Here is a 27,576-nt window from a genome sequence, read left to right on the forward strand (position 1 = left end):
AGCTGCGGGGAGGACAAGCAGCATCCTTCAGAAGACGGGGGTAAATCCCCACCTGGCGGAGCTCCAAGTTTTGGCGGACAAGTTCTGATTCAGTGTAGAAAGACCTTCATGGGGTGGGGGGGGGTGGGTGTCGCGATGGGCACATGCCAGCGTGCCGCGCCCCGTCGGGAGTGGAGAGGTGTGGGGTGCGCCCCCCCGGAAAGGGCAAGCCTGGGGCTCCCTCCTCCGGGGCTCCGAGGAGGAGGGCTAGCGAGCTGCGCGGGGAGCCCGGCAGTTTTCACTGGCTTCTTTTTCTTTGTTTTGTTTTATTTTGTTTTCACTTGTTCCTCTCCCACTGCCCTGCAAGTCGCCTTCTTCCCAAGCGTCCCTGGCTGGCCGGTAACCCGTGACCTTTATTAACGCTGTTCCTGCCAACGTGCGCGGCTGACCGGGCAGCTTTGGTTGTCGGTTCGGGTGCGGAATTCGCATCTTTTCCCCCAAGTATGTCCCGAGGTGTCGCCCCTCTCCAGCACGACCCCCGACCACGCAGGCCTCGCATGGCTGGCGCCGGCTCCTCTCCCTCCTCGGGATGTGACCTCACGGGGGTTCAGAACCGCCCAGACCATCTCTTCCAGTGGCAAATCCTGGGAGATTTCCTCCCCTGTCTTTTCCCTGTATTTGAGGCATTGCCTAAAAGCAGTTTTGGCGGGGTGCACCTGAAACGAATCCTGCCACTCGCACCCCCGCGACGGTAACCCAACTTCCCGCCAACGCTCCCTCCCGACATGCTTATTTTAGAGCAGCGCAAACACTCCTAAACATCCCCCCCCCGCCACCCACCCCAAGCCCTCCTCCCACTCGTTCCCCACCCCACCGCCGCGATGCGTGGGGAACGCCGCGGCACCACCCCGGCGCGACGGGGCCCGGCGCCCGCTGCTCCCCTCCCCACACGGGACGCGGGTCCCTCGTGGGTCCGGGCGGCAGCGCCGTCCGCCCCGAACGGCTCCGCATGGACAAGGAGCCAAAGGCCGGCCGCTTCGGGCCGGTTGGGGGTTTCCAGCCCGCCCCTGCCCCGCTCTTTCCCGTTTCTTTCCCGGAAAGCCCGGCTCCGTTGCTCGGAGCATCTGTTTCGCGCGTTCCTTCTCCCCCAGATCCATTCTTCTGGGCGCTTAGCTGCTAAGGCGTTATGGTCACCTTGAAATTTCCTCTGCTGTTTTCCAATTAAAAGCTTAATAGCCCTGGAAACGGAGTTCATGTGGCGCAGTTTACCAGTTTACCACAGCCCCTTCTGAAAAGCTTTCTGCCGGGATCCCATTATGTGCTCGAATAAACCCTTTCTGCCAGCAGAAGTGGGAGCCGGGAGGTGTCAGGTGTTGGGTTACCACAGCCTCGCAGGCAGAGGAGGGTTTTCCAAACCCGGCCCTGTGGGCAGATGTTGTCCAATGCTGGGAGGTGGAGAGCGTTCCCACCAAAAGAGAGGGGAAAGGCCGACGGCACTCTATCAAACCGGTATTTCGGCCGGAACACTCAGGGTACAGCTAAGCGAGAGCGGGGCCCGCGGCCCGCAACCCGGCCGGGACACCCCGTCCCGGGAGCCGGCAGCCGCTCCCCGCTCCTTCGTTTTGGGGGAATCGATTCTGACAGGGCGCCCGTCCTTCCGCACACTCCGCACACCCCGCTCACAGCCCCGGGGAGAAAGGTCTCCCGGAGTCCCTCTTCCCCCAGAAACAGAAAACTGATCGGGAAGGAGCCAAGCGATGAAATATCCCGCAAATGCCGTCGCAGCGCATGCCGTGCTTTTTATTCTCTCTGGCGAAATACTCCCCGAGCTTTAAACGTGATTTCCTGATTACGCACCCCAGTTAAATGGCTGGTTTGGTGTAGCGGTTACAGTGGAGAGGTGCCTGGGAAAATGAGGGGAGACCTTGGGGCGGCAAAAAGGGTTCGGGTCCGAGACGGGCGGGCAGGTAAACACTTGCAGTGAATTTATTCCCCGCCGCCGACGTTCCCATACTTTTTTCACTAACATGCTACGTTTGGGTTTAAACTTCTCGCTGCTGTCTTGGAAACATCCCTGTTTTCAGCGAGAAACCTCCCCGCGGCTGGAGATGCAGGAAGACGCCGGATCCCACCAGTTGCGGGCGATCCGGCTGGCCCAGGGTCCCGCACGCCTTTCTGCAGCCACCGTTTGCATTTCAGCAGCCGCCTGGGGGAGAGGGGACGCGGGGGGCGGGCAGCCGCGCGGCTCAGCGGCGCGGTCCCGCAGGGACGTGGGCGCTGCCCGGCCCCGGGGCAGCTTCAAAACTTTGCTAAAACTTTGGGCCCACATACCCACCCCCGGCGCAGCGCCGGGTCACAGCGGGTTTGACGGCGGCAGCCACACGCCATGCCGCCGCTCGCCGCATCCCATGGGCTCTGCTGGGGTTCCGAACGCCCCGTCGGGACTCTGGGATCGCCAGGGAAAAACCCCCACGGACGGCGGTTCGCCCCCAAGCCCTGAGGGCTTTTGCGAGGTGAGCCGTGCGGAGGGCGTGGGTGGGTGGCATCGGCCCCGGTCCCGGCCCTCCAAGGGACGGATCCCTTCTGGCGGGCGCGGGCAGCCCCCCTCCCCCGACGGCGCGGCAGAGGCCCCCCCCGCCTCCTCCCTGTCTCCCTCCCTTCCTCCTCTCCCGCCTCCTCTCCCTCCATCCCCCGGCGGCGGGGGGCGGGCGGGGGGCGGGCGGAGGGGCGCTGGGCTCGGCGGGGCGGCGCGGGCAGGAGCAGTGTCGCTCGGGCCGGCGGCAGCGCTCTGTGCCGCCGGTGCCACCGCAGCGGATATCCCCCGCCGGCCCGGGGCCGCGCACCCCACGGGCAGAGACCCCCCCCCCCAACCTCCTCCCCCTCCTCGGCCCGGCCGGGCTTCCCCGGCGGGCATGAACGGCTACGGTTCCCCGTACCTCTACATGGGCGGCCCGGTGTCGCAGCCGCCGCGGGCCCCGCTGCAGCGGACCCCCAAGTGCGCCCGGTGCCGCAACCACGGTGTGCTGTCCTGGCTGAAGGGCCACAAGCGCTACTGCCGCTTCAAGGACTGCACCTGCGAGAAGTGCATCCTCATCATCGAGCGGCAGCGGGTGATGGCTGCCCAGGTGGCTCTCCGCCGGCAGCAGGCCAACGAAAGCCTAGAGAGCCTCCTCCCCGACTCCCTCCGTGCCCTCCCGGGGCCGCCGGGCACCGCCGAGCCTCCTGCCCCGTCGCAGCCGCCGCCGCCGCCGCCCTGCCCCGCTCCGCAGCGGGCCCCCGTCGAGTTGGCCGCCGCCGCCGCCGCCGCCCTGCGCTGGGCCGCCGAGCCGCCCCCCGCGCTGCCGGGGCCGCTCCCCAAGGCAGGTGAGGCCGGGCCGGGCGCAGCGGGGCCGGGGGGAGGGCAGCGCTTGGGCTGGGCCCCGACAGGGCGGGTGTCGTGGCGGGGGGGAGTGGTGGGGAAGCCCGGCGCTTTGTCGCTCTTAAAAAGCAGGGAGCTGCACGGTGCCGGGCCCGCTGATGGGAGCCGCCCAGGGGGACTGGCGAACCTCCCGCTTCTGGGCCCGTTCCCGCCGGCCTCCCCGACGTGCGACTCCCAGAATCGGGCTGCAGGACGTCGCCCAAGACAAAACCTCCGCGGGGAGCTTCGGTGCAAAAGCAGGGGAATGGCAAAGCCTGGGGTGGCGGCGCGGCAAGGGCCGTCGGTACGGCGGAGTTGCCGGTGGTCCCGGACCCGTTCCCCTCCTGGCTGGCCGTCGGCACCGCCTGCCCGCCCGCTGTCCCTCCTCGGCCCCCGCATCTTCGCCAGGTTCCGACGGCCCTTCCCCAGGCTTTGGGGTCCCTCCGTCCCCCCGAGATTTCCGCCTGCCCGCAGCCTCCCGATGGCGCGGAGCCTTGGCGGAGGAAAAGAGGGGAAAGGTCCCTGGAGCATGAACCGCGTGGAGGGTGGGGGAAAGGCCGGGGGGAAAAAAAAAAAAAAGAAAAAAAGAGGAAAAAACCCCCACCGTAGCTCTTTCCAGAAAGTGAAACATATAAACTTCGCCAGCAGGATATAAATCTAGCGGGTAGGAACGGTATTGACTTGCACGCCCAACTTTTCTTCCCCCTGACAGATGAACTTCCCAGCTTAAAAGATTACAGTAATCACGGGAGGACAGTGTAAATCGAATCTGATAGCAATAACTTTTGGGGAAGGTCAGGCTCAAGTGAAATGTTACCAAGCAACAGGCATTTTGTTTGCAAAATACAATCAAAGCGTATTGATGAGAAATTCTTCCTGGCCAGCCAGTCAGCACTTTCTGCTCACAGCTTTACGGGAGGAGAAAAAAAAAAAACATAACGGAGGAGATCTTTATAAATCAAGACCTGCGGCGCCGGCCCCCGCCATCTCCCGCCCTGGGCCCGGGTTGGGGGGAGCCGGTGCACCCCTGCAACCCCGATTGCACAAACCTCACCCGCGCGGTCCTCGGTCTCCGATTGTTACAGAGGGGTTGTTTTGTGTAGTTGGGGCGGGTTTTTTGTTTCTTTGGGTTTTTTCCCTCTTGGATTTTTTTTGTTTTGTTTTGTTTTTGTTTTTGTTTTTTTTTTCTCCCGCTTTTATGAACATGGGAATGCATGAAAGCAGGGAGAAAAATTATCTCCTAAGGGGGGTCCTTCTGCCAGCGGACACCGTTTAACCAGATAACCCGATTATTTCCAACCTTCTTGCGTGCTCTGAACGGCACGGCTTTCTCCTCTTCCCTCTCTCCCCGCTACCCGTGCTACGACCATCGTCAGAATAGAGGGTGTAATTATCTGCTCCCCGAGCCCACCCCATTACTAACCCCCCCACCCGGACATTAATCTTCTGGAAGGTTGTTTTGGTTTTTTTTCCAGCACTGAGCGGAGGAGGTATTTCCCCGATGTACGGTACAATCAGATCCGTTTACTTTTATTCCTGCCGGAATTGGTCGCTTCGGTGGGACAGTCGCAAAGTTCTGCTTTGTGCAAATAACGCCTCTAGAAGCTACACCCCCTGCTGCCTCTGCCTGTGCTAACCCGGAATAATTCCTCCCTCCTGATAACTGAGCTGGTGAACTTTCCTCGCCCACATAAGCGCGTGTTACATCTCTCTGTCTTAGTTATCAAGGCTTGCAAACAATTAATATAACGCTGTATTGAGTCTTCTGTTAATTTCAGAGCCAGCTCCTTAATGCAACCGAGCAGCCTCTGTGTTAGTCTGGGAATAGTGACCTTTCAAGATAGGGAAGAAAATCTGGAGTTAAAATAATTTTTAAAAACCCCAAACAAACAGCAAAACAAGAAAAAAAAAAAAAAAAGCCCAAACCAAACAATCAACCAAAAAAACCTCCACAACCCCCCGCCGGGAGTTTTACGCAACCTTAGCTTTGTGCTAGTTCTGGTATCAGTCCATTCTAATAATAGAAATAGGGAAAAAGGCAGATGTTTTCAGGATCCGAGAAAATCTATGCTGCGGAAAGAGCTGTTCTAATAGTCAGAGCGCAAAATGTTTTAGCAGAGTCAGCGGTGGGAATATCGAAAAAGCAAATTTGATTCCGAAGTATTAGACCAAGTTTTCCAGACAAGTTATTAACTTGAGAAGAACAGCTTCTCTATCCCACCCATTTCACTTTTATTTGGCCCCTTTACAATATTTAACTTGTGGTCCTTAAGGTATAAATAGGCAAGGAAAAATCGGAGTATGCGTTGCTCCAAATTCGTAGCAGCTTTATTTACCGATGTAGATTGAGTGCGTGCACGCTTCCCCCCACCCGTGCTGTGTTTCCCCCGTATCTGTGTTTGCTCTGCGCCTCTGTAGGTCCGGGTGCGTGTCTGTCTCTGCATGTGCGTTATTTGATGGATACTCTCTGTCGTTTATATCGATAAGAAAACTATTTCCCCGGTTTCCTCAGGGCCGGCCAAGTAAATACTCGAATGCAGGCAATTTGAAATAGAAAACAAACAAACAAAAACCACAACCCCAAAACGCAACACCCTAAACCCACAAACATTAAAAAAAAAAAAAGTCTGAGGACAAGATTTCTTTCTTAAAGCCTGGACCATCCTCGAGTGAAGCTTACGCATGGTGAAAAAAACCCACCTTTAGCTAGGAGAAGCGGGTCGTACATTCTGAACACACAGTGAATAATTTTACACCCGAAAATACAGCTGTTTGAGATGTCTACGTGCATGGAATATTCCTACAATTCAGTGCCCACATAAGGACGTTTAGGATGTACCTTCCCAAACCTTTGTTTATTAACGATTGCTGCTTTGTGCCGGTTTTGAACGAGCGGAGCAGTGGTGTCCGGGTGAGGATAAGGCACAGCCAGAACTTGGCCTGCCGGGCAGGAAAACCCTCGGGAAGTGCTGAGGTCGAGCCGGCATCCCGCCCGCCCGCTCCAAGCACCGGCCTGGGGCACCGGGAGTGGCACCGCCACGCGAAAACCCGCCCGGCACCGCCGGCGAGAAATGCTCTCGAAAAAGCGGAGGGGAAGAAAAAAAAAAACCAAAACCAAAAACAAAACCACCACGAAAAAACAAAACACAACCGTACAATAGCATCCAAACTCGGTATTACCCAGTCTGGGATCATCCTCCCCGCGTTATTCGCAGCGTTTGACTCGAACCACCGAGCCCTCGTTTTACCGAGATGCTCCACTGAGCGCTGTGCGGGGCGAGGAGCCTCCTGAGCGCACAGATGCGGACTTCAGGGAGGTGGGCTTTCAGCATCTGAAGAAAATTTTTAGACAAGCCTCATGATGATATCTTCAAGGGTACTGAAAACGAAACAAATCTGAAATATTTTGAAAATAGTAATTTGTAAGGATCAGGCAGTGTATTAGGGACATCGAATCTGATTCTCTCTCTCTTTTTTTTTTTTTTTTTTTTTTTTTTTTAGCGTGTACTTGCTCCCCAGTGGTACTTGTTATCAGCCCATAAAAATACACGGGAAAAGTGCAGTGGTTCTGAAATACCTTCTGCTTGCATGTGGTCCTTTTGGTAATAGTGCAATCTATTTACGTGGAAATTAGGACCATCGTTGCCCATCCATGCTTCTCTAACTCTGGTGAGACAGGGACAGAGGTAATTAGCTGTCTCCGGACTGCCCGGTAAGCCTTTGATGGATAAATTGTCCGTTCACTCAGATGTGAATTATCCTTAGCATCCTGTCTTTTGTAATAAATGTGTGATTATGAAGATGCAAAGGGATTAGGAGGGAAAGGTAGGGTGAGCCTCACGTTTTTTTTTCAAATAATAGATGAGCTACGCTGAGGTCTTACCACCTCCTCAAAAGGATACACGTTGCCCGTTTGCTACCGGCAAATGTTCCCTGCATTCCCCTTTGGCTGCTAAGGCAAGACTGATGTGCTGCATGTACAAGAAACAGCGTACATACATTGCTTCTCTGTAATCTACCGACACAAAGAGTTGTCGCTTCCCCATTTGCACTGGACAGAAAGCATAACCAGTATAAAAATGGGTACCCAAAACAGGTTATCCTGCTGAAAGAGAAGGGCGAAATCTTCCTGAGGACATCTGTGTTCCTCAGCTCCACGCCTGTGCACACCTTCCACATCCCAAACTAGCAGCATCCCACGACTCTGTAGGATGGCCCATTGTTTCAGCCTGGCACGGCCGTCCTCATGAGGAGAACCTCCCTTTGCCACGCCGACTGTCAGGCGCTGCTCTGCCAGGATCTCATATTTATTTACAGCCCTCTTTCTGGTGAGTGTAGGGCTTCTTGCTCGGTGCAGGCTTGCTCAGACCCTGAGTCCTTTCTCAAGGTGGGTAAATCACACGAACACGAGTTTGTCTCCAGCTGATCTGTTCTGCACTAGAGTCAGCCTGCGGCATGGGGGAGTGCCCTGCCTGCGCTTGCACGCTTTTAACTTGTTTCATCTCGACAGGGCAGGGGTGACCATCAGCACATTTTGGGAACCTTTCTTCTTAGAGCTTCTTTATCTGTATGGGCTGATCACTAGGGGCTTGGGAAGCCAAGCAAACAGTTGCGTTGGTTTCTGCAGATAGTCTTTCACATGTGTGTTCAACAGCACCGCCCTGTGCATCTAAAGCAGGCTCTGCCAGCCACTGCTTGGACAAGGACCCTTTCCCAGCCGCTGATGCGTCCCAGGGAGACCATCATGGTGCTGCATGAGGAAGGCCAGCAGAACAGTGTTCTTGGGAAATAACTGTGAAGAGTCTCAAGCAAGTACACTTTATGCACCCTCCTTGTGCATAAAACTGTGAAAGCTGTCAACCTTTCTTCTTCTTCTCTTCTTTCTGACAAGCAGTCTTATTTCAAAGGTTTCCGTACTCTGGCCAGGTGTTACCAAAGTGACCAGAGATTTGGAGTGTTCTCATTTTTGAGTGTCCCTCTGGAGATGGTGTGGTCAATGGGCTTGTTTTCAAGTACTCAGCTCTTGCCCTTCTTAGTTCAGCACACAAAAAAGCAAGGTTCCTGGAACAAGTGGAGTCTCTGTCCTTGGAATTATTTAAAACTCAGCTGAGCAGGAACATTATATATATTGTAGATGACTCCTGCTTTGAACAGGAGGTAGGACCAGGTGCCTTCCAGAGGTCCTCTCTGAACTAGATTTTTTTCTAGATTCTGTGTTCTAACAGGCCAGGGCATCAGCTGTGCTCTAGGGTTTGGAGGAAAAGCCTGTGATTCTTCCTGGGGAAGGAATCAGTGTCCACAGAGCCAGTACTGGAATACACTGATTTATTTGAAGACTTCTTTAACCTTCAGCCAGTAGACATGATGGCACGGTTCCACCAGTGCAGAGGGACTTGCAGAGGGAATTTTGGTCTCCCAGGTGCCCTCTGGATATCTTCGGCTCACAGTCAGTGAGATGGTGGTAGTGAGGAATTATGACATGAAAGTGCTGAAGTTCCTCTGAGAAAGCTTGCACTTGGGTGGCGTGTTGCTGCCTTGTAACCAGTGAGAGGTGACGGACATAGCGTATTTGGTGCAGCAGAAAAATGACCACCGATTCTTTTCTTGTGCATGGGAGAATGAGACAGATACCTATAAGGCAGCGTAAAATGCCTAGACCCGGTCACATTATTATTTTGCAGTTTTGTTCTTATGAGATGTTGCAAAGAGACTTTACTTCTAGCAGGATCTCTGTGAAAAACGCTTTTTTTTCTACCCTAGTATCCTGCTTTGTTCATTTTAAGAGGACTGTATCCCTGAATGTCTGTAAAATCTTTTGGCCTCAGTTTTTCATTAACTTCTCTGCCTTCTTTTCGCAGACATGAATGAGGAGCGGTTGGGTGATGCTGGTGGAGCAGACAATGCTGAGACCTACAGTGACAAAGACACAGACCAAAGGAGTTCGCCAGACATGACTAAAGCCAAAAGTTGCTTCACCCCTGAAAGCCCTGAAATTGTTTCAGTGGATGAGGTTGGTTATGCAGTTCAGAAAAATGGTGGGAGCGCAGAGAGCCGTCCAGACAGCCCCAAGTACCACCCAGAGCAGAACCACCTCCTGATAGAAGGTCCTTCTGGGACAGTTTCTTTACCTTTCAGCTTGAAAGCCAACAGACCTCCGCTTGAAGTCTTGAAAAAGATCTTCCCTAACCAAAAGCCAGCTGTGCTGGAGTTGATCCTGAAGGGGTGCGGAGGTGATCTAGTGAGTGCGGTAGAGGTTCTCCTGTCCAGTCGGTCTTCGGTGGCCGGTGGGGAGAGAACTTCTGCAGAAACCGATGGTCTTGTTTTGCCTTCCAACGGGCACATTTTTGAACACACGCTGGGTTCGTACCCTATTTCCTCTTCCAAGTGGTCTGTGGGCTCAGCATTTAGGGTCCCTGACACACTGAGGTTCTCTGCTGATTCCAGTAATGTCGTGCCAAATCCTTTGGCCGTACCTTTGCAGCACCCTTTCCCTCAGCCACCGCGCTATCCACTGATGCTGAGGAACACTTTGGCAAGAAACCAGTCCAGCCCATTCCTGCCCAACGACGTCACCCTGTGGAACACCATGACGCTGCAGCAGCAGTACCAGCTGCGGTCCCAGTACGTCAGTCCTTTCTCTAGCAACTCAGCCAGTGTTTTCCGAAGCTCACCTGTCCTTCCTTCCCGCTCGTCAGAAGACCCTAGGATCTCAATCCCTGATGACGGGTGTCCTATTGTGTCTAAGCAACCGATTTACACAGAAGATGAATATGATGAAAGGTCTGATTCTTCAGATTCAAGAATACTCAACACATCTTAGACTGACATTCGACATGTGATAGCTGAGGGATACTTGCCGTGTGGTGAACTACTGGGCCCTGAGAGGAGGGACGCGTACTCCACCAAACCCTTGCAATTGTATTAAAAAGTGACTTTGCTTGGTATTGTACTATAGCAATAAAGACATAACTTATTTAATTTCTTGCACTTCACTGGATAATGCCAAATAGCAATACTCTGGCTTTAGTGCTGAGTGTGTGTTACAAGGGAAGACTTTATGGCTATCAGTTGTGGGACTCTGGAAGATTCCTGATGGAAACAGAAGCCCAAAGTCTACTTTGTTCCTTAACTCAGAAAAATGGGGATGTTAAACTAGAATACTTGAATGCTGTTTTATAAGAGAGAACTCCTCAGGACATAAGAAATCAAACAAATATAGTTCAACTGCAAAAGGACCTTACAATCTCATGCCAGTGATCATCCTTGCAGTGAAAGAAAAGACAGAAGAAAGAAATATGCACATGAAACTAGCATGAGCTGCTTCTGTGCCATTTGAGCTTGGACACTTTTCAGAGGAATAACATTAGGAGTTGTTCTTTTCCCATGACTAGGTCGAATCGTGTAATGTCAGTGTAAAGCCAATTACAGCTGTGAATTGCATGAAGTGTATTGTGAAATGAACCCAGATTAAGCGTTGTCAGGTTAATGTAGCATGCTAAGGACTCTAGAAAAATAAACTAAGATGGTGATCTTGGTTTATGTTATTTATACTGGGCAAATAATATTTATGAAGATAGAGAGCTGGTTAGCCCTCAGCCAGGGTTGAAATGTCCAGCTCCAGCAACTGCAGTCAAGGGAAGCCTCTTTCTCCAAGTGCAGATTCTGTTTCCCTGCCTTGTAGCTTGCAGATGAGATTAGGCAGATGTTGTCATTGGGTAGGATGAGGTCTCTTGAGAATATACTGCAGACACTTCTGAGCTCAGCTAAGTAAAGCAGAGCTTGCTGCAGCCACAGCATGCAGAAAAAAAGGCTCTCGCGATGATTCAGAAACGTCTTTTTTTCCTACATTGTAGAGGTAGAAAAAAGGAAATAGGATGTAATAGCAGGCATTTCTTTAAAATAATGTATAGCCAAATGGCAACTTCCCTAAACCTAGAAAAATAATGATTTGAAAAATTTATTGCATGTTTGCATGCGTTGATTACACTGCGTATCTTATGTGTGTCAGAATAACATTAGGAATTGCTTCTGATAAGGAATGTCACAAAATTAATTGTCCACTTAGAAGTTCGTTAAGGTATTAGTGCCATTTTTTTAACCGTTCACAAGTGACCGCATCTGCTTGACAGTTGGCTTTTCCAAAACACACCTCTGAATGCAGATGAAATGACTGTCAGGCCTGTTAGGTGTACGGATTAGTCCCACACCTCAGGAACAATCGAGGCTGCCCTGAAGTTGGACTCTAAAGCAGATGGGCTTTAAAACTGTAATGTATATCGGGCATGTTATCTGGTGTCATTGCTGAGATGAATGCCTATGTTCTCATTTGGCATTTCATATTTTGTAGGGTTTGTGTACCCAGTCAATCTCGCATTTTACAAGGGTACTGAACACGCACAAAAAAAAAAGGAGAATAAAATATTTATTTTATTTTCCTTAGGGGATAAATAACAGAAAGATACTTTTTCTCACATAACTTTCCAACCTGTTCAGAAAAGCAGTTTGCTGGTAATGCTAGAGAGCAAAGACATAAAGGCAGGGGGAGTTAGGAAAGAAAATAAGTAGCTTCCCTCATAGAAGTGCAAATATGAAAACATCTGGAATTTTCATAAATGCAGAATTATAGTTTTGTACTGACATATTTGCCTGCACTCACATGGCACTTGTAAACAAATTAATCTTGGAGCCGCTTCAGAGAGAACCATAATAGGTAAAATAGGCTTGATCCTGCAGAGAGAAAGGGATGATGTAGTGACATGCTGTGCTCCAACAGCATGGAGAAATTAAGTGTCGAAGGTTAGAAAAGAGCAGATGGGTCCAGGAGTTCTCATTCTGAGGTCTTACATCAAGTAGATTTCCCTCCAGCAGAAACCTTTGTATAGACATCCTTGTATATTGAATGATTTTTTTTTTATTTTTCTTTTTTTCTACAGAGAGTGAATCATCTCCAGCAGAAAGACCAAACAGTGGTGCCCGTGACAGCTCATAGTGACCTTACACACTATGGCCTGTGGGTTTTCGGAGAACAGAATTTTGGCATCTTGGAACTGGGACACATCTTTCAAAGAGAGGTGACCCTTAGCTATAGTGAACTATTATCATTCTAAACACTTGTGGGGAAAAATGCAGGTTCAGTGATATGATTTTTAAAATTAGATCTCTTTTGATAAACCATTTGTTGAAAAAGCAAACAAGTTACAATAATCCTTGTCCGGTGTTATAAAATATCTTTTCACTCAATTCACAATGATTAAAAAAAAATAAAGTAAACCTAAATGTTTCAAAATGAAAAACGCAAGTTTTGATATTGAACAACTATTTTTGTTTGACCACATGCTATTTTGGCTATGAAGAAGATTTCTTTTTTTTTTTTTAAATGGATTGGCCTGTGAAGATGTCTTTGAGAAATTACTTTATTTGTCCAGCTGTACTTTCCAGGCTGGCACTACAGGTGGATGCAATTTTTGACTTCCAGCCTCCGCACACCGTGGACCCCTTGTCTTGTCGGCAGGACCCCTCTCTTTCTGCTCACCCAGCGTGGGGTCCCTTTCCACAGACTCTCACTGTGCTGTGTTTTGGGGGGGATGCCCACCCACTCCCACCCTCGCGGCGTGCGCAGCCGCGGTGAGGGGGGCAGTGGGAGCCCCTTTTCTGCAGGAGGGCCCCGCCCTGCCTCAGGCCGCGCTTGGCCGCGTCCCCAGCCCGGGGAGGTTACGGGGTGCGGGGGAAGGCCTGCGGGTACGGCACCCAAACGCTCTGCGTTTTCCGGCTCCATCTCGTGGTTAAAAAAAGGTATTTCCATGCCGGAGTAAATAGCTCACGCTGTGGAAGAGAGAAGACGCGTCGGTGAGGAGGGGTAATGCTGGTGGATGAGTTGATGCTCAGAAACCCCCAGCGGAAAAACGAATTTAAGTATCAGGAAATATGGCTTGAGCATAGCAAGGTCTCTACTGAAGCCCAGAAACCAAGGGGTCTCTTTTTTTTTTGGTTCCGGGCTTTTTTTTTTTTTTTTTTTTTTTTCTTTGGATGCTAGAGTGGCTGTGGCTGTCTTGGAGCAAGAGAGCCTCACTTCTTGCCCTCTGCAGTTTCTGCTCCTGGCTGAGCAGCTGCCCGGGGTGCCTCTCTGGATTGCCTCGGGGCTGCTTTTTCTCAGGCAGGTGATTTTGCTGTCAACTCTCCGTGGGTGCACACAAAACCAACGGGCAATGCCGTGGGAAGCTCTCTCTGCCCACGGCTCTGCTTGTCGCCAGCAGCAGTGCAGGCCCACCAGAGACCAGGGCAGGTTGCTGAATCCCTGATCGTTAACCTCTGGCTGTGACAAGGTGGATAAGGCCAATGGTGATGTAAACACTAACAGTAATAATGTCTCCTGCAGAGGAATGCTGGGGAGACCCCTAACGTGATGCTCACGTTCTCCAGCAGCTCGTGTACCTGTAGATAAGTGAAGGGTCAGGGTGGGGGGTTAAGCACAGTGCAATGGGGATGTCCTGCCCCAAACTCCCCCCTGCCTTGTCTTTGCTGGTGGTTGTGCTGCTCCCCTTGGGGGTGCCTGACTTGCCCTCCTTATGGGCCTGAAGGGCCACCTCTGCAAAATTTGTTGGATGCTTGGTGAACAGGCTCACCTCACATTTGTGCTGACATCTTTGAAAAATGACTTTGATTCTCTCAGTATACTGTTTCAGTGATTCATTCTTTATGTGCATTTACTCAGTGGACGTGAGTGGGGAAATAAGATTGATGCTAAATTTATATGTTAATTTTAATATTGAAGCTATCCTGTATTTGAAGAATAAGATCAATTCTTCACTTTCATTTCTTACGTGATATTGCATATTGTCATTACTGGAAAATAAAATTATTTCTGAATGCATACTATCCAAACTTCAATTTTAGTGGACATATAATTCTGAAGCATCATTCTTCTCCCTTCCCTATAACAACTAACTTAATACAATATTTTAACATTCTCACGCTGGTCTGCCGCTGGAAGATAACAGAGACAAGTCTTTTCACCCTAAATGGTGTTTTGTTAATGTGCTCCCCGAGGCATTCTGCACTGTCACAGGCAGATCCGCTGCATGACTCAGCAGCTCCCTGCAGGCTGTTGCACGTGTGGTAACAACAGGAATCTCGATTAAGAGCTGTGTCCCTCGCTAGACACTAATTCCAGTCATTTCCACAATAGCAGCAGCACTTGAGAGCCATAGCCACAGCAATATGCCAAGCATGCCTGTGCACAGGATGAATCCTGACCTTAAGCGGAGGATCAAACCCTTAGAGTGCTGCCAGGAAGAGATCCTGCAGAGGATGGGTACAGAGCATCACGTGCACAGAAAGATTCAGCAACTACAGAGAGAGACGTACTTTAAGGAGGTCTACTGACAGAGACCAGGCTCTCCTGAAGCTGCAACAGAAAGAATATATTTACAGAGTTTTTTTGAGCGTGGTTTGCTATTTTTTTTGTCTTTGTAAGCTGTGCAGGAGATCAAGCTGAGGTATGGACAGCAGGAGCCTTTGCAAGGTTACATCCCTGCTCTGCTCACTAACCTGAGAAAGATCACATAGGTCAGTTTAAATTTCAGGTATCTCTTTTCCCATCTCCATGAGATAAAGATAACTGCTACAAGGATTTAATGGTTATTATCTGTAAATTCTTAAAAACCTTAAGTGCTCTGCAAATATGAGAGCAGAGCACAGTATTTGCCAGAGTGTATTATATAAGATTTTGTTTCTAATTTCTTTTTCTCTCCTAGAGAGAGATACTATAGCTTTTCAATAGCTGAACCGTGCCTGCCCAGCAAGAGAGTTCCCCTGGAAAACTAAGATCAGGACAATTCTGAGATAATCCTGAGTTGGCCACTGTCATACAAAGGCTAGAAGCTGCAGAGAGCTAAGCTAAACAGTGCTTGGGTTCTTCCCACCTGCCGTATTTCTGAGCCTTTAGACTTCACACATTACAACATTCTCCTCTGCAACATCCAGATAAAACCAGAAATCTTGTAATAAAATTGTACTAATTGCCCTTCTTTTCCCTAAAGGTAGTGAATACATGAGTCAGCAGAAGATTGAGGAAAAGTGAGAAAGCAGAACTTAGGACATTAGAAAGTATATTATTTCTTCTAAGCCGCTGCGGACCTGCTTGCGTGGCTCAGGCAGGGAAGTCTGCAGGCTCAGGAGGAGCTGGTCTCCTCCTGGTCTCCCCGAGGGAGGTGGGCACACACTGGCACTTCTCCCAGCAGCATGCGGCTCAGCCTGGGGTCTGCAGACCCCTGGCGAGTGGGTGCATGTCATGGGAGAAAGGTGGTGCAAGAGTGAGTAGCGTGATGGCAGTGTGGTTGTGAAGGAGCTTGTTGGTAACTAATGGAATAAGTCACTTTCCTGCTTTGGTGCAAGTGGCAAAGCTCAACCTCCCTTTTGGAAACGTCTTTCTTTGGAGTCTAGTCCCCCTGCCTTGCCTGAGCATTGCTGAGATTCCTCCTTGCTACAGCGACTATAAACCAGAAAGAGTGAGATAAAACTCAGTGTATAAGAGAAATACAAAAGAGACACTGAAATATGTGGAAATACAGAGAAATGTACTTCATTGTTACTTGTCAAATCTAGGTATTTTTATCATTTATAAGGGCTACATGACTGATGTGACCAGGGATGCAGAAGAATGCCCTGACGGGCTATTATGCCTGAGGGAGTGCTGCAGTAGAATCTGAGGTTCTTGTTCCTCTGCCTCTGTGTGTTAATCTCTTGGCGTACTCACCAGGAGCAGGCTTCCTCGAAGGTGCTCCAAGCTGTTCACAGGGCACAGCTAGCATCCCCCCTGGGAGCAGAAATGGATGGGTTCTCACCTTGAACCTGCTTCATTCCCCAGTAAAAACAGGGTAATGCTTAATGTCTGGTACAGCTATAAATTACATGTATTGAAAAGCAACATTTTCTCCAGAAGAACAGTTCCTAGGATACAGAAAGTTATCCTACATGGCTCCATACTTACTGCAAAACCCTTTCCAGGAAACTTTAACACCCTTTATAGATTTGGCCCAACTCAAGGTGAGTTCAACGTTTTGAACTATGTGGCTTAGTCACTAGCACAGTTATTGTCAGCTATGTGTAAGTTAGACGTTTTCTTCCCCACTCATTCCTCTGTAATTTCTCTTATTTCTAAAAGTCAGCAGAGGTATAAAGAAGAGGAACATTGGACTGCATGTATGCTGCTTCTTTTAACTCCATTGCCAAATAATTCATAATCAGGGTCAGGGGTAGGGTGGAAAGGATAAGTGAATTCGTTTTGAATATTTGTCAAAAATATAAATACTTCAAAACATTGAAGATAATATTTCTGAGGGTCCAAAGGGATGGGGGCATTGATTTCTCTTACCCATGCATACTTCTCTCTGCTAATCTCACCTGTGCTGGGTGAACACAGAGCAGGCCTCGATCGCTGCAATCCTTGTGAGCAGATGGGGGTTGTGGTGGATTTGCGGTTGCTTTATAGAACTTGGAGACAAGGAAGGAGTGAGAGAGGGGATAATTTCCGACCTTCATTGGCTTCTCGGGGAGCGGTTCTTTCCCATGCCGAAGAACGCACTATCAGAGGTTGTGCCTGTGTTGCAGTTGCCTTGAAAAGGGAATGGAGTGATCTGTAGCAGGAGTCAGGAGGTGAGAGGGGCTGGTGTCACTGCCTGGCTGTGCTTGCTCCGCACTCCTCCCCTGGAAAGTTCACTGCATGAGGTTTTAGCAGACTTGCATGATGTATGGATATGGAAAGGTATGACTAATCCCCCAGGTGATCAGTATATATTTAAAGTCCGAAATCTCAAGCAAACATCCTACTTGTTGAATTATTGTCTGGCATTCATGTATTTCCTGATTTGGCCATCACTGCTGGCTGCTGTTTTAAAAGATTTTTTCCTTTTTCTGCTGTCTTGTTGGTCTGGCAACAGGAGAAATGACTGTGGTTGTGGGTGTGGTAAGCAGCCATACAATCACCGCCGTCCTGCTCGCAGTGGCTGTTCTCTGCCTCCTCACCTCCTTTACAGCACTGCTTCTCCATTTTTTTGCACACTTTCCAAGGCCTGAAAGCACAGGCCAACACCTAGTTACTGTGACCTGGTTTTAATTCACCTGCAGCCGATTAAAATTACTCCCTGAGGGAACTTCAATCGCTTTTTTATTTCACAAGTACGCAAAAAAATCACTGAGGCTGAAGAACTGGTTTGTGACTCCAGTCCCTCAGCCCAGGACTCCCCCCTCCTCTTTGAATTGGCAAAGTACAAGTTCAGGCGAAAATGTGAACTGTGTATGCAGGATATTTGAGAGCTCCTTGGGAAATGGGTTGTGTTTTTCCCTTCCAAATGTCTGGAATTGCAACTCTCTTTGAAGGCATCCCTCAGCCGAGCTTAGACGAGAAAGAGTCAGTCACAAATTACTGTAACATATATTATTCAAACACCCATCTAAAGTAAACGCTGTCTTGCACAACTTGACCTGGACATCAAAGGCATGGCCTTGTCTTCACATAAAATAAGGCAGCCTGGCAGTATTTCAGCCAAACACAGGATGGATTTGTGAGAGCTAAGGAGGGATGTTTCATTCGAGACAGGAACCAGAGGGAAAGTAACTTCATGACCCCAAAGTATCTCCTCTTGGGGTCCTTCCTTCCAGCTGACGGCCCCAGCTTGTGCTGACTGAATCACAGCCACAACCCCCACTCCCCAGCACACCCCCAGCGCTGACCGCACAGTGCCACCCACCACCTCCCATGTGCTGTGTGATGTTATCGCTGGGTGACATTATCGCTGGGTGATTTTATAACGAAAAGAGATGGGTCTGTCGTCCTTCCCTAATTCTACACAGCCCTGGCTGCTTGGCCAGGGGTAGATTTGGGGTCAGCTCAGAGCCACAAGGAGAAGAGTGGCAGGGTGGGGGTCACCAGGATTCCCTCTCCCTCTCTGTGAGTACCTGTTTTCGCAAATCTGAAGGCATGAGGAAACACCATAGGCAGTGGCTTACCAGCCGTCACTGCCCTTTCACAGGCAGTGTTGATCTTGCTTGGGTAGCAACACTGAAAGACCCTTAGATTCATAAGGGTTCATAAATTTGTAAACAAATTATAAAGACAAATACAGGATGAAATTTCCCCATCATTTTTACTGGGAGTGATTTATACTGTATTATTCTCTGGGGATAGCAATCTGGTGGAAAAGATGTGGCCTTGGCTTTCCTGTCATGTTCAAATGTAGTTCATGTCTCAGGTTTTATCCAGAAGTTACCTGCATAGACAAAGCCACTCCTCTGAGCAAGTGAATGGAGGCACCTTCAATCAGCCGATGCCACCTCCCTGCCCAACAGAAGCTGGCTGGCTGGCTTCTTCAAGAGGAACACAGGCACTTTGGTGTGCTCCTTGTACAACAATGATGTAGACTTTGTTTTTTCACTGTATTAATGAAATAAGTCTTGTGCTAAAACTTTTTCTTGCAGCATTCCTGTTGCCTTCCTTCTTGCTTAACCGGAACTGCAGTTCCTATTATAAGCTAATGTAACCTGTGAGGCTGGAACTGTTAAAAAGCTTGTCAGAGAGGCCATTTCAACAGGTTAAGGTCAAGAAAGATGTCATCATGTGCTACCACATTTCAAGCACTACAAGGAATTCTTCATTAGTGAAGATCAGCTTTAAAGGTTTGTATTGCAACACTACCCTAATCCTGCCCACGATCAGCAACAACAGGGGTTATGTGATGATGGTTATGAAGAAGGACAAGGACAGAGAAGGAGAAGGAGAAGGAGAAGGAGAAGGAGAAGGAGAAGGAGAAGGAGAAGGAGAAGGAGGAGAAGGGAAGCCAGAAGTGAAAGCAGGACTTAATCGGGTAAGATTCTCCTTCCATGGTAAGGGGCCACTGTGCCCTCTTACCCTCTGCTTCCACTGGTAAAAAGAAGGCAGAGGGGAGTAAATCAAGTCCTTAGGTTTGACCCTTGGGTTCAGTTTTCACTGGTGAAATTAAGCAAATCAAAGGACAGATCCAAACCATGCAGCCCTGGGGATTCTGCATACCAATCAGTGCTATCTGCTGGCTGCAGCTTTTCCCTGGGGCAGAGGTAGGTTTGGTGTCACATTTGACATGAGACTCAGACTGTCATACTGTATTTTGGTTCCACTCTATATAACGTTTTAAGCTCCTCAAGAAACAAGCTGCATATTTCTTATTTTCTAATGTCTTCTTTTTTCATTAACATGTTAGTTGCTGCTTACTAGCCTTTCCAGATACGTGACCTCAAAATCCCAAGGTAGCTTTTGAACAGATCCTCAAGTACCTGTAAGTTGGCTTCTCAGAGTATTGGGCCATTCTCGGTACATATGTTCCTCTGTAGGCAGAAGAATTAACTCATAACCAAACAATCAGATTATTAACATCACTGTCACACACACAGACACACAACCACTAATAACAACGTCGGAAGACAGCTGCAGTGGGACCTACCAAAGTCACCAAACTCCATCTAGTGGGAGAAAATCAGAAACAAACAAACAAAAAGATGCAGTGGTGTCCGCTTGCTTATGCATATACCTTACACACGTATGCATGCCTTCACATACACAGCCAACTTTCTTTGAATTCTGTGCTCACGAGAAGTTGAAGATGTCCAAGGTATTATGTTTATCCTATTTGACTGTGGAAGGGGCCTCAACAAAACAAAGGAGGAATACTTGAGGAAGACATAGGCCAAACCTTTGGCTTATCAAGTGTCTCAGAGCTTCAAGACACTTGACATTGCCTTTCTCCCTTGTCATTCAAGAGCCTTATTCCTCTTCTCAGCTTTTACAGTGTATGTTGACCAAACTTTTTTTTTGCCACTGCACAGTAGGAAGGTGACAGTGGGAGAAAGTTAACTAGTGTCTGATCAGTCCAGAGATGTCTGGCGATATCAGTAGTCTGTGATATATGTGATATATGTGGGTGGTGTCTATGCCTGAGACATCCAGCCTGAGAGGACTGAGGTCCTCTCACGCTGGATCACTAGCTGCTTTTCAATATGAAGAGGCAAACCTTTTTCCCAGTTACCTCTGTCTTGGGCATTTCAAGCCCTTCTTTTGATACTTATTGTCTTGGACTCTCTTGGTTATCATCCATTCTAGATTATTGCAGTGTGCTCTATCAGAGCACACTTGAAAGTGTGGCTGATGCCAGATACAGCAGTTTGTTTCACATTCTCAAGTAACAAATATTTTGTAGTCAAAACAAAGTGTGTTAGCGCCTACGGTATCTAGTGGAACTAAGATTTTCCTACAATATCTTTCTTTTCATGCCAAACAGTCCATGTTACATCCTGCCTGTGGAGAAGCCCTCTTGATAAGCTTGGAACTCATCCTATGTGCCTTCAAAATACCCTATCGGTGCTGCTACCTGGGACATGCTAAGGTCTCGTTTTGAAGTGAGGGAGAGGTAGTGTTGGTTTGATTTGCTGGTGGGATGTTTCCTGGTTTGTGACAAGTTGCTTTTCCCATTTTCTGTACGACATATAGGCCTGCTTAAAAAAGCCTACCTGCCTGCTTGCAATTTCTGATAGTAGAGCTGAACAGGTTAGTTTGAAACAATAACTCATGCCCCAAGTCTAAATTAGCCTTTATGTTTAGAAATACATATGTATTAGTACAAGCAGTTTAGGCACTGCTCCTCTTGGTTGTGGACTTTTGATGCCGAGTGTGCTTGGGCTTAAATACTGTGCCCAATGTCCTGGGTGCAAAGGAGCAAATGCAGTCACATTACCCAACACATGTTAGAATACAACCAGGGCCATAAGCTTTGGCATATCAGGTGAATGCCACAACTGCCAGGAGGGGACTTAGAAATTCCAAGTGGAAGACAAGTAGTTACAGGGTTGGGCTAAAGCTGTCAGGACAGGCACAGTTAGGAGCTGGACTGGACCTTCTGTTATCCTTTTTCACTCATGTATCATATCATCTGGTGAAGTAAAAAGTAAGGAAAATCTGTAGCATTCGGTTATATGCTGTACTCTTCACTGTCTCTGCGTCTGGAGCAGGTGTGGGGATCACCCTGCCGGGAGGCAGGGAGCTATGAGAGCTCGGGTCACCAACATTTCCTGCATGTCTTTTCGCAGCTAAGCTGAGGAGCACAGGAATTTCCTGTTACCACAACTCTTCAGCTGATTCTTACTGTAACTCTAGATACTGGAAAAAAAAAATAAAATTGGCCAGTATTACAGTAACGTTCCTGTAATTATGGGATGAGTATGCATTGGGACATTTTGCCCTCATTGAAGCACTTTAACAAACCATTTGTATTGGGAGAGATGACATTAATGTCTAGTATTTTTGGTCTAATTTGCTCCTGCTCATGTGCTTTATGTTTAGGACATAGGCAGCAGAGGACACTCACTGCAGCGTGCTCTGGCCTTGCTGCCATATTCCAGGGCCTTGATGAACTTCTTTTTGTGTGGGTGCTCAGGACACCTGGTTTTGGGAGACAGCTTCTGTGGAGAAGCTGGATGCCTGTCTCCAGCATGCAAGATTTTGGGGAGCAGTAGGTCGTGTAAGTGACTATAGATTGGTTTTCTGATCTCATATTTGGTTCCCTCTCAGTAGATCCAACCAGTGCTCTTTCTACATAGAGCTACCTTGCTCTGGTTTGTTTTGAGTCTGAGTAGGATCTTTGTTTTACTGAACGACTGCTTTGCTTTATGTTTGCCTCATCCTGAGGTCTTTGGCTGACCCAGAGAACCATCAAAGGTATATTTAATAAAACAGAGTTGCATTACAGTGAAGTGAGTTCACCATGTAACACTTTTGACTGGTGCACATAAAATGAAGACTAAACCAAGGGCAGTAATACCTTGGATGCGGCCTCAAGTGAATTTCCTTATGGACTTCACCGCAGAGTGCAGTGTTTTCTGATTTTCCCATTAACAATAACATTTTTTGGAACACATCCTCTTTCTCGTTCAGCAGTGATATTGCGCCAACGTACAACACAGAGTGAAGTTTATGTTACCAAAATTCACTCCTTGACATGAGTGTTAGTAGGTTAATATTGTAGTAGGGATTTTGTGGAGAACTCTAGCGCAGATTGTTTTACCACAAGAAGCTTTTCTCAGAATTTTCCTTCATGGTGCTTAAAGTATTTATGTTCACACAAAATAAATCCCCTCACCCGTAAGGAAAAGACTTTCTTCGTAAAAGGTAGCCTGTTCTCGAACTGTCTTTCCTGTGCCCTGATTTCTAACTCTCTGGCAGTGCCATGTAATAAAGCTGCTGCTTTAAAATGCTCAAGGTACCTTAAAAGGATAGCACCGTGTTTACGACTGAGCATGGTTTGCGCTGGTAAAAGTTCTGATTCTTTGTCATGGGCAACTGAAAATAAAACACTGGAAAATGTAATAAACAGATGTTCTGCCTGCCACAGGAGTTCCCAATTCCTGCAGTATTTATATCCCAGAACTGTCCCTTTCTTCATATGATCAAGGTTCTTTTTTTATTAGAGATGTGCCAAGCCATAAAGACTATTTCAGCCTCTTTAGCTGTGTCTGTTACCTTTACATGTGAGAGGCAGGAAATGACTGCAGAGCACAGCATCCTGCAAAGGATTATGATTGGACTTGCCTGCCTGTGTTTTGGCATTGTGCTGAGGCCGCTGTCAGGTTTTAGGGTTGTAGCCTGCAAGGTTCAATACTGAACGCAAGTTAGGAAGCTTGCACTCCTAATGCTACAGAGCTGAAGGACCACTTGCCCAGAGCTGTGTAAAAACAGCTTTGCCTGAGAGCAGACCGTAAGAGGTCATCATCATACTCCTGATTTTTGTCATCATTGTATGATGCACTAAGAGGTGGCAAAGTGATCTGTGGGGCTAAAGTGCCTTGCCACATGCTGTTCTGACTCTCTGTAACAATAACAAATTGGTCATTCATACTAGCACATCTGGGTGTGTTATTCATGGTGGTTCGGATGCTGACATGGTCTGGCAGATGAAAGGTAGAGATGCTTTGATGACATGCTCTATATTGTAGGAACTGACATCGACCTGAAAAATATCCCTTTAGATATTGTTTTTTGATTATCCCAAATTGCCTCTTAGCTTTGTAGTTGTGGACAACAGCACTGTTAACATCACTTTCATTCACTAAAAAAGTAAAATCACAGCAGTCCTTAAAGTATGGTCACAGTCAAAAGATGGTTTAATTAAAATATTGAGAATGTTTTCGCACCCACCAAGGTGCAGAGTGGCTGTCTTTAGCTTTCAAGTTAAAATAGTGTTTCTTTTTGGCTGCTGCTATGGCAAGATCAGGAAGATCATTCCTGCTCCACATAGCAACTGAGAATGTGCTGGGCTCGCTCAGGAGGAGTATCAGGCCAGCATCAGGTCCACGGCGCTACCAGGGCCCACTCTGCTAATCATGAATTGCTAACAACTGTGACTGGAATGCTGAAGGGTAATCCCAAGCATACATTCAGGACACAAAATTGTGGGATATTTGTCAAATCAGCACTACAGAATGGCTGCAGAACTGGTGGCAACTGAAGACAATCACAGGAAGCAATTGATTTGCTGCAAGGTGAAGATGGCATTTGTTTTTGCATGATTTGCATTGTCATACTTGCAGATTTCTGTGATGGAATTTTTAAAACTAATAGTTAGAAGGCAAGTATTAGCCTGTTAGGCCAGGTTTGAGGTGAAGGAGACTGTGATGGGGAAGAAAGGTGTGTGCAAGGAAGACAGCTGTGCCTGAGAATGGTGAGGTTGCTAGGTAATAAGAGAGGAAGCTTGCATGAAAAAAAGGAACTAGAGCTCTGTTGTCTTCTGGAGGTCCCAGTGTTTCCTTGAAGGAAGTATGTGGGAGAGGTGGCCTTCTCCCACCCTGCTGAAGGGCAGAAAACTTCAAAGAATTCCTCCAGGGAGGCACATCATCAGTGAGCAGAGGAGGGCTATTTATGTTATTTAGTCCATGGAAGGATCAGTGTGTCAGATCTAACTGTGGAAATATTGTGTTCAGCCTCTCTTGCTCCCATTTCTCCTCGGCTCTTTGAGAAGGGCTGAGTCTTTTTCACCCCTGTGCTGGTTTGCATCTCCATTTTGCAGAGAGGAGAGTTTCCTCGCTGGTGGTGTGATAGCATTGCCTGGGGAGAGGGGGCTGTCCGGGCCAGGGGAGGGGAACAGGCCTGTCAGCTCCTCTGCCTTCTGTTCCACGGAGGAATTTCACTGGGAGATGTGTCTTGCCCATCTCTCACCAAACTCCCTGCTCCTGCCTTCTCTATCAGAGAAGTTGTGAAGAGAAAGCGCCTGCTTGTTCAGGCTGGTGCATCTCCACCTCTCCCTCCCTGGAGAGATGCTTCAGAGGGACCTTTGATGTGAGATTCCCGGCGTGACCCCAGGCCATGCTGGACTGTTGTCTGGTGGGGTCTGGATGTGGGGCGGGTGTCCCCCACGGCCCCTATCAGGAATGAATTAGAATAATGTTTCGTTCCTGTAAGTGATACTTTTTTTGAGTAAACATCCCTGGGTCCCTGTGATGTGTAACTAATGGAGTGCTAAACTCTTAGAGCTGGTTTAAGACTCAGAAAGTACATGTGTTGCCAATCCATCATGTTCCTAATACTAATTAACATAGCAGGGACACAATAAAGCCCCAGAACCTGCACACATTACCCAGCTCACATTACCGCTCTGTAACAGTCTCTCTATTGACCTAACAAAAGGACACATTGCAAAAAAGAGGCGCAGTCTCTTCTGACTCAGCTAGACCTGTTCAGCCAAAGAGGAGAGCCGAGGACTCTCATTTATTAGTGTCCATTAGTATTCTGGTATATCATGGAGTGGAGTTTTTGTATAATGTACAATGACATTTCTACCTTGCCAGTGTTTGTGTACATTACAATGCAGGCAGAGCAGCCACTGGCTTGTGGAGAGATGTGATTGTGTTGGACGGCACTTTCTACTCCTGCACAAGTAAAAGGAAGACCTTATTTGTCAATTTACAATGCTATTTGCTATTCGCTTACAATGAAAATCTTATTGTTCTTAAACCTTTACTAATATAGTTGTCTTTTGTTCCCAGGCTTAAACTAGTTCCTGTGTAGACAAAGAAAAAAAAAAGTAACAATTTTATTAAAATCCATTCTTGGCTAGGTGAACATTTCTTCTTAGGTTCCAGAAAAATTTTCCTTGCATTGAAACACACTGACATCCCTGTAATACACTCCTTTTAATGTATGGCAATTCCACTTATTTTAAGAGATGCATGATGTACAGCCAAAGAAAAGCTGGAAGGAATCCGGACAGCTAGAGATTAGCACATTCATGTTGCAGTGATCCCTAACTGGACGCAGTCTGCCTTTGTGGCAGTTGGGAGCAAGCCGCTGTTTACTTCCACGATTTCATGGTTCGGATTTTATGGTGCCTGTGGCTGAAATCAGCAGAGTTCACTCACCAGCAGTTGAGGCTGGGGTGTATCTCCTGTTGTTGCACATCCTTCAATGGGCCTATTATGGAAAGCACTGGTTTAATCATTACGGCATGAAATTCTGGTACCTTGTTGAAGTGATGATAAGTGTTTAAGTCAGTACACCACTACAAACAGGTTTGTCCTTAGGCACATTCTCGTGTTTCCTTACTTCTTGGTTAAAATTTTTGATTTGGACTTTTTTTTCCTAAACCAGATGTCAGGGTATGTCTTGCTATCATAAATGTATTTTTAAAGAGTTTTCTCATCACTATTTAGAAAAGAGAGCTAATAATTTATAGCTCTAGATCCCCCAAATTGTGTATCATCATGGAGGTGTCTACTATGCTGTTAAACCAGATTGTATCAACTGGTTGGACATTCTGGCTGAGGTGTTGGTGTTTCTGTGCTGCAGTCTGGTGTGGGATGGAAAAAGTCCCCTGCAGATGAGGAAAGTGGTCCCTAAAGATAAAATCCTTCAGGTGGGAGCCACAGAGGAGGTGGAGATGTTCGGTGCCAGACTGATGCCAGCAAGGCAGTGCTGCCCCAGCCCTCTGGCACAGCAGCTCCTCTCACCTCCTCTCTGAGGTGAGTAGTCGGAGAAGAACCCACAAAAAACTTCAAGCCCAGTGTGTTGTGGATCATACTCCCATTGGACTGGTCTTGCAGGGTAGGCTGAATCTCTGAACAGCGCATTGTCTTCTCTTTTAAGTGAAAACGAATTAAGTATGGGCCTTATCCCATTTCCCCTACAGTTGACACAGGAGGTTTTCTGTTGACTTCAGCAGAGCTGGTTAAAGCCCTTTACTCCTAGAATTGGTTGATTTTATGCACTGAGTGGTTTGACACTTTGTGTAGTTGATATCATGTTGGATGGCCAAAAACCGCGAATTACCGAAGTGTCACAGATGTTAAATCATGAAGTAGATGACAGTGTGCTCGCTATGTCATATGATCTTAGCACAGTTTGTGGAATAGTCTTTTTTATTATTGCAAGTAATCATAAGTGCTGAAAAAATACTGTAACTAAAATAGCATTTTTGAGCACAATGCATCCAATGTTCAAAATATATATACACATCTGCAATATGTTAAACTCAGACTTATGCCGATTTAATCTCAAGGATTTCAATGGAGTGTCTGTATGGAATGAAGGGAAGAGTTTGATCCCAGACTACTGAACGACTGCACCTTCCAGGAGGGCTTTATGCCTTAGATTTTCACTTAGATTTGTGTTTATAATAACAAACACAGCGTTTGTTAAATATATATTTATCATACATTCCACACTAGCAATGCCCTATCTAATGTAGGCATCACTTCAAGTATTGCTTGCTTTTTCTTTGATGATTTCAGAAAACAGTGTATCCAGGTAAATCTAACATATGGCCATGTGTTGAGCCACAGTGCTGAATGCCTGGTCACGACGGGCCCTGCCTGCAGACATGACCAGGACATCTACTCCAAGAGCCAAATTGAAGCCAGTAAATGAGCAGGTGCACTTGTGAGAGGAAAAGAGTTTGAAGCAGTCACAGGTCCTGTGTTCTCCTTCACAGATGTAAGTCAGAACAAAAATGGATGCTTCAGTCCTGCTTCCTTCTGCTGTGGGACAAATTCACAAGATGGGGCAGAGGCACCTCTGCCCAACACGTGTTTGCAAAACTACTGCTTAGCATTGCAACCAAGAGTGCGGCAAAGGCAGGACAAGAGAAGTCACAAAGTGTCCCATAGCACATAGATGCTGTGTCCAACCAGGG

The 27,576-nt window shown here is 47.9% G+C and overlaps 1 protein-coding gene across 1 annotated transcript; it reads left to right on the forward strand.

The window, feature by feature from the left end:
- Positions 1-2,891: 2,891 nt before the first annotated feature.
- Positions 2,892-10,196, forward strand: DMRT3 (doublesex and mab-3 related transcription factor 3). Its single transcript, XM_086771136.1, has 2 exons — positions 2,892-3,342; positions 9,235-10,196. Exons 1-2 carry the CDS (start codon positions 2,892-2,894, stop codon positions 10,194-10,196), a joined length of 1,413 nt encoding a protein of 470 aa, XP_086627262.1.
- The last annotated feature ends 17,380 nt before the right edge of the window (positions 10,197-27,576 follow it).

Source organism: Chlamydotis macqueenii, chromosome Z, assembly GCF_036417535.1.
Source record: "Chlamydotis macqueenii isolate bChlMac1 chromosome Z, bChlMac1.mat, whole genome shotgun sequence".
Taxonomy (NCBI): domain Eukaryota; kingdom Metazoa; phylum Chordata; class Aves; order Otidiformes; family Otididae; genus Chlamydotis; species Chlamydotis macqueenii.

Coding starts and splice junctions, on each gene's coding strand:
- DMRT3 (XM_086771136.1), top strand. CDS start 2,892: ATGAACGGCTACGGTTCCCCGTACCTCTACATGGGCGGCCCGGTGTCG. Junction 3,343..9,234: donor GGGGCCGCTCCCCAAGGCAG/GTGAGGCCGGGC, acceptor TTCTTTTCGCAG/ACATGAATGAGGAGCGGTTG.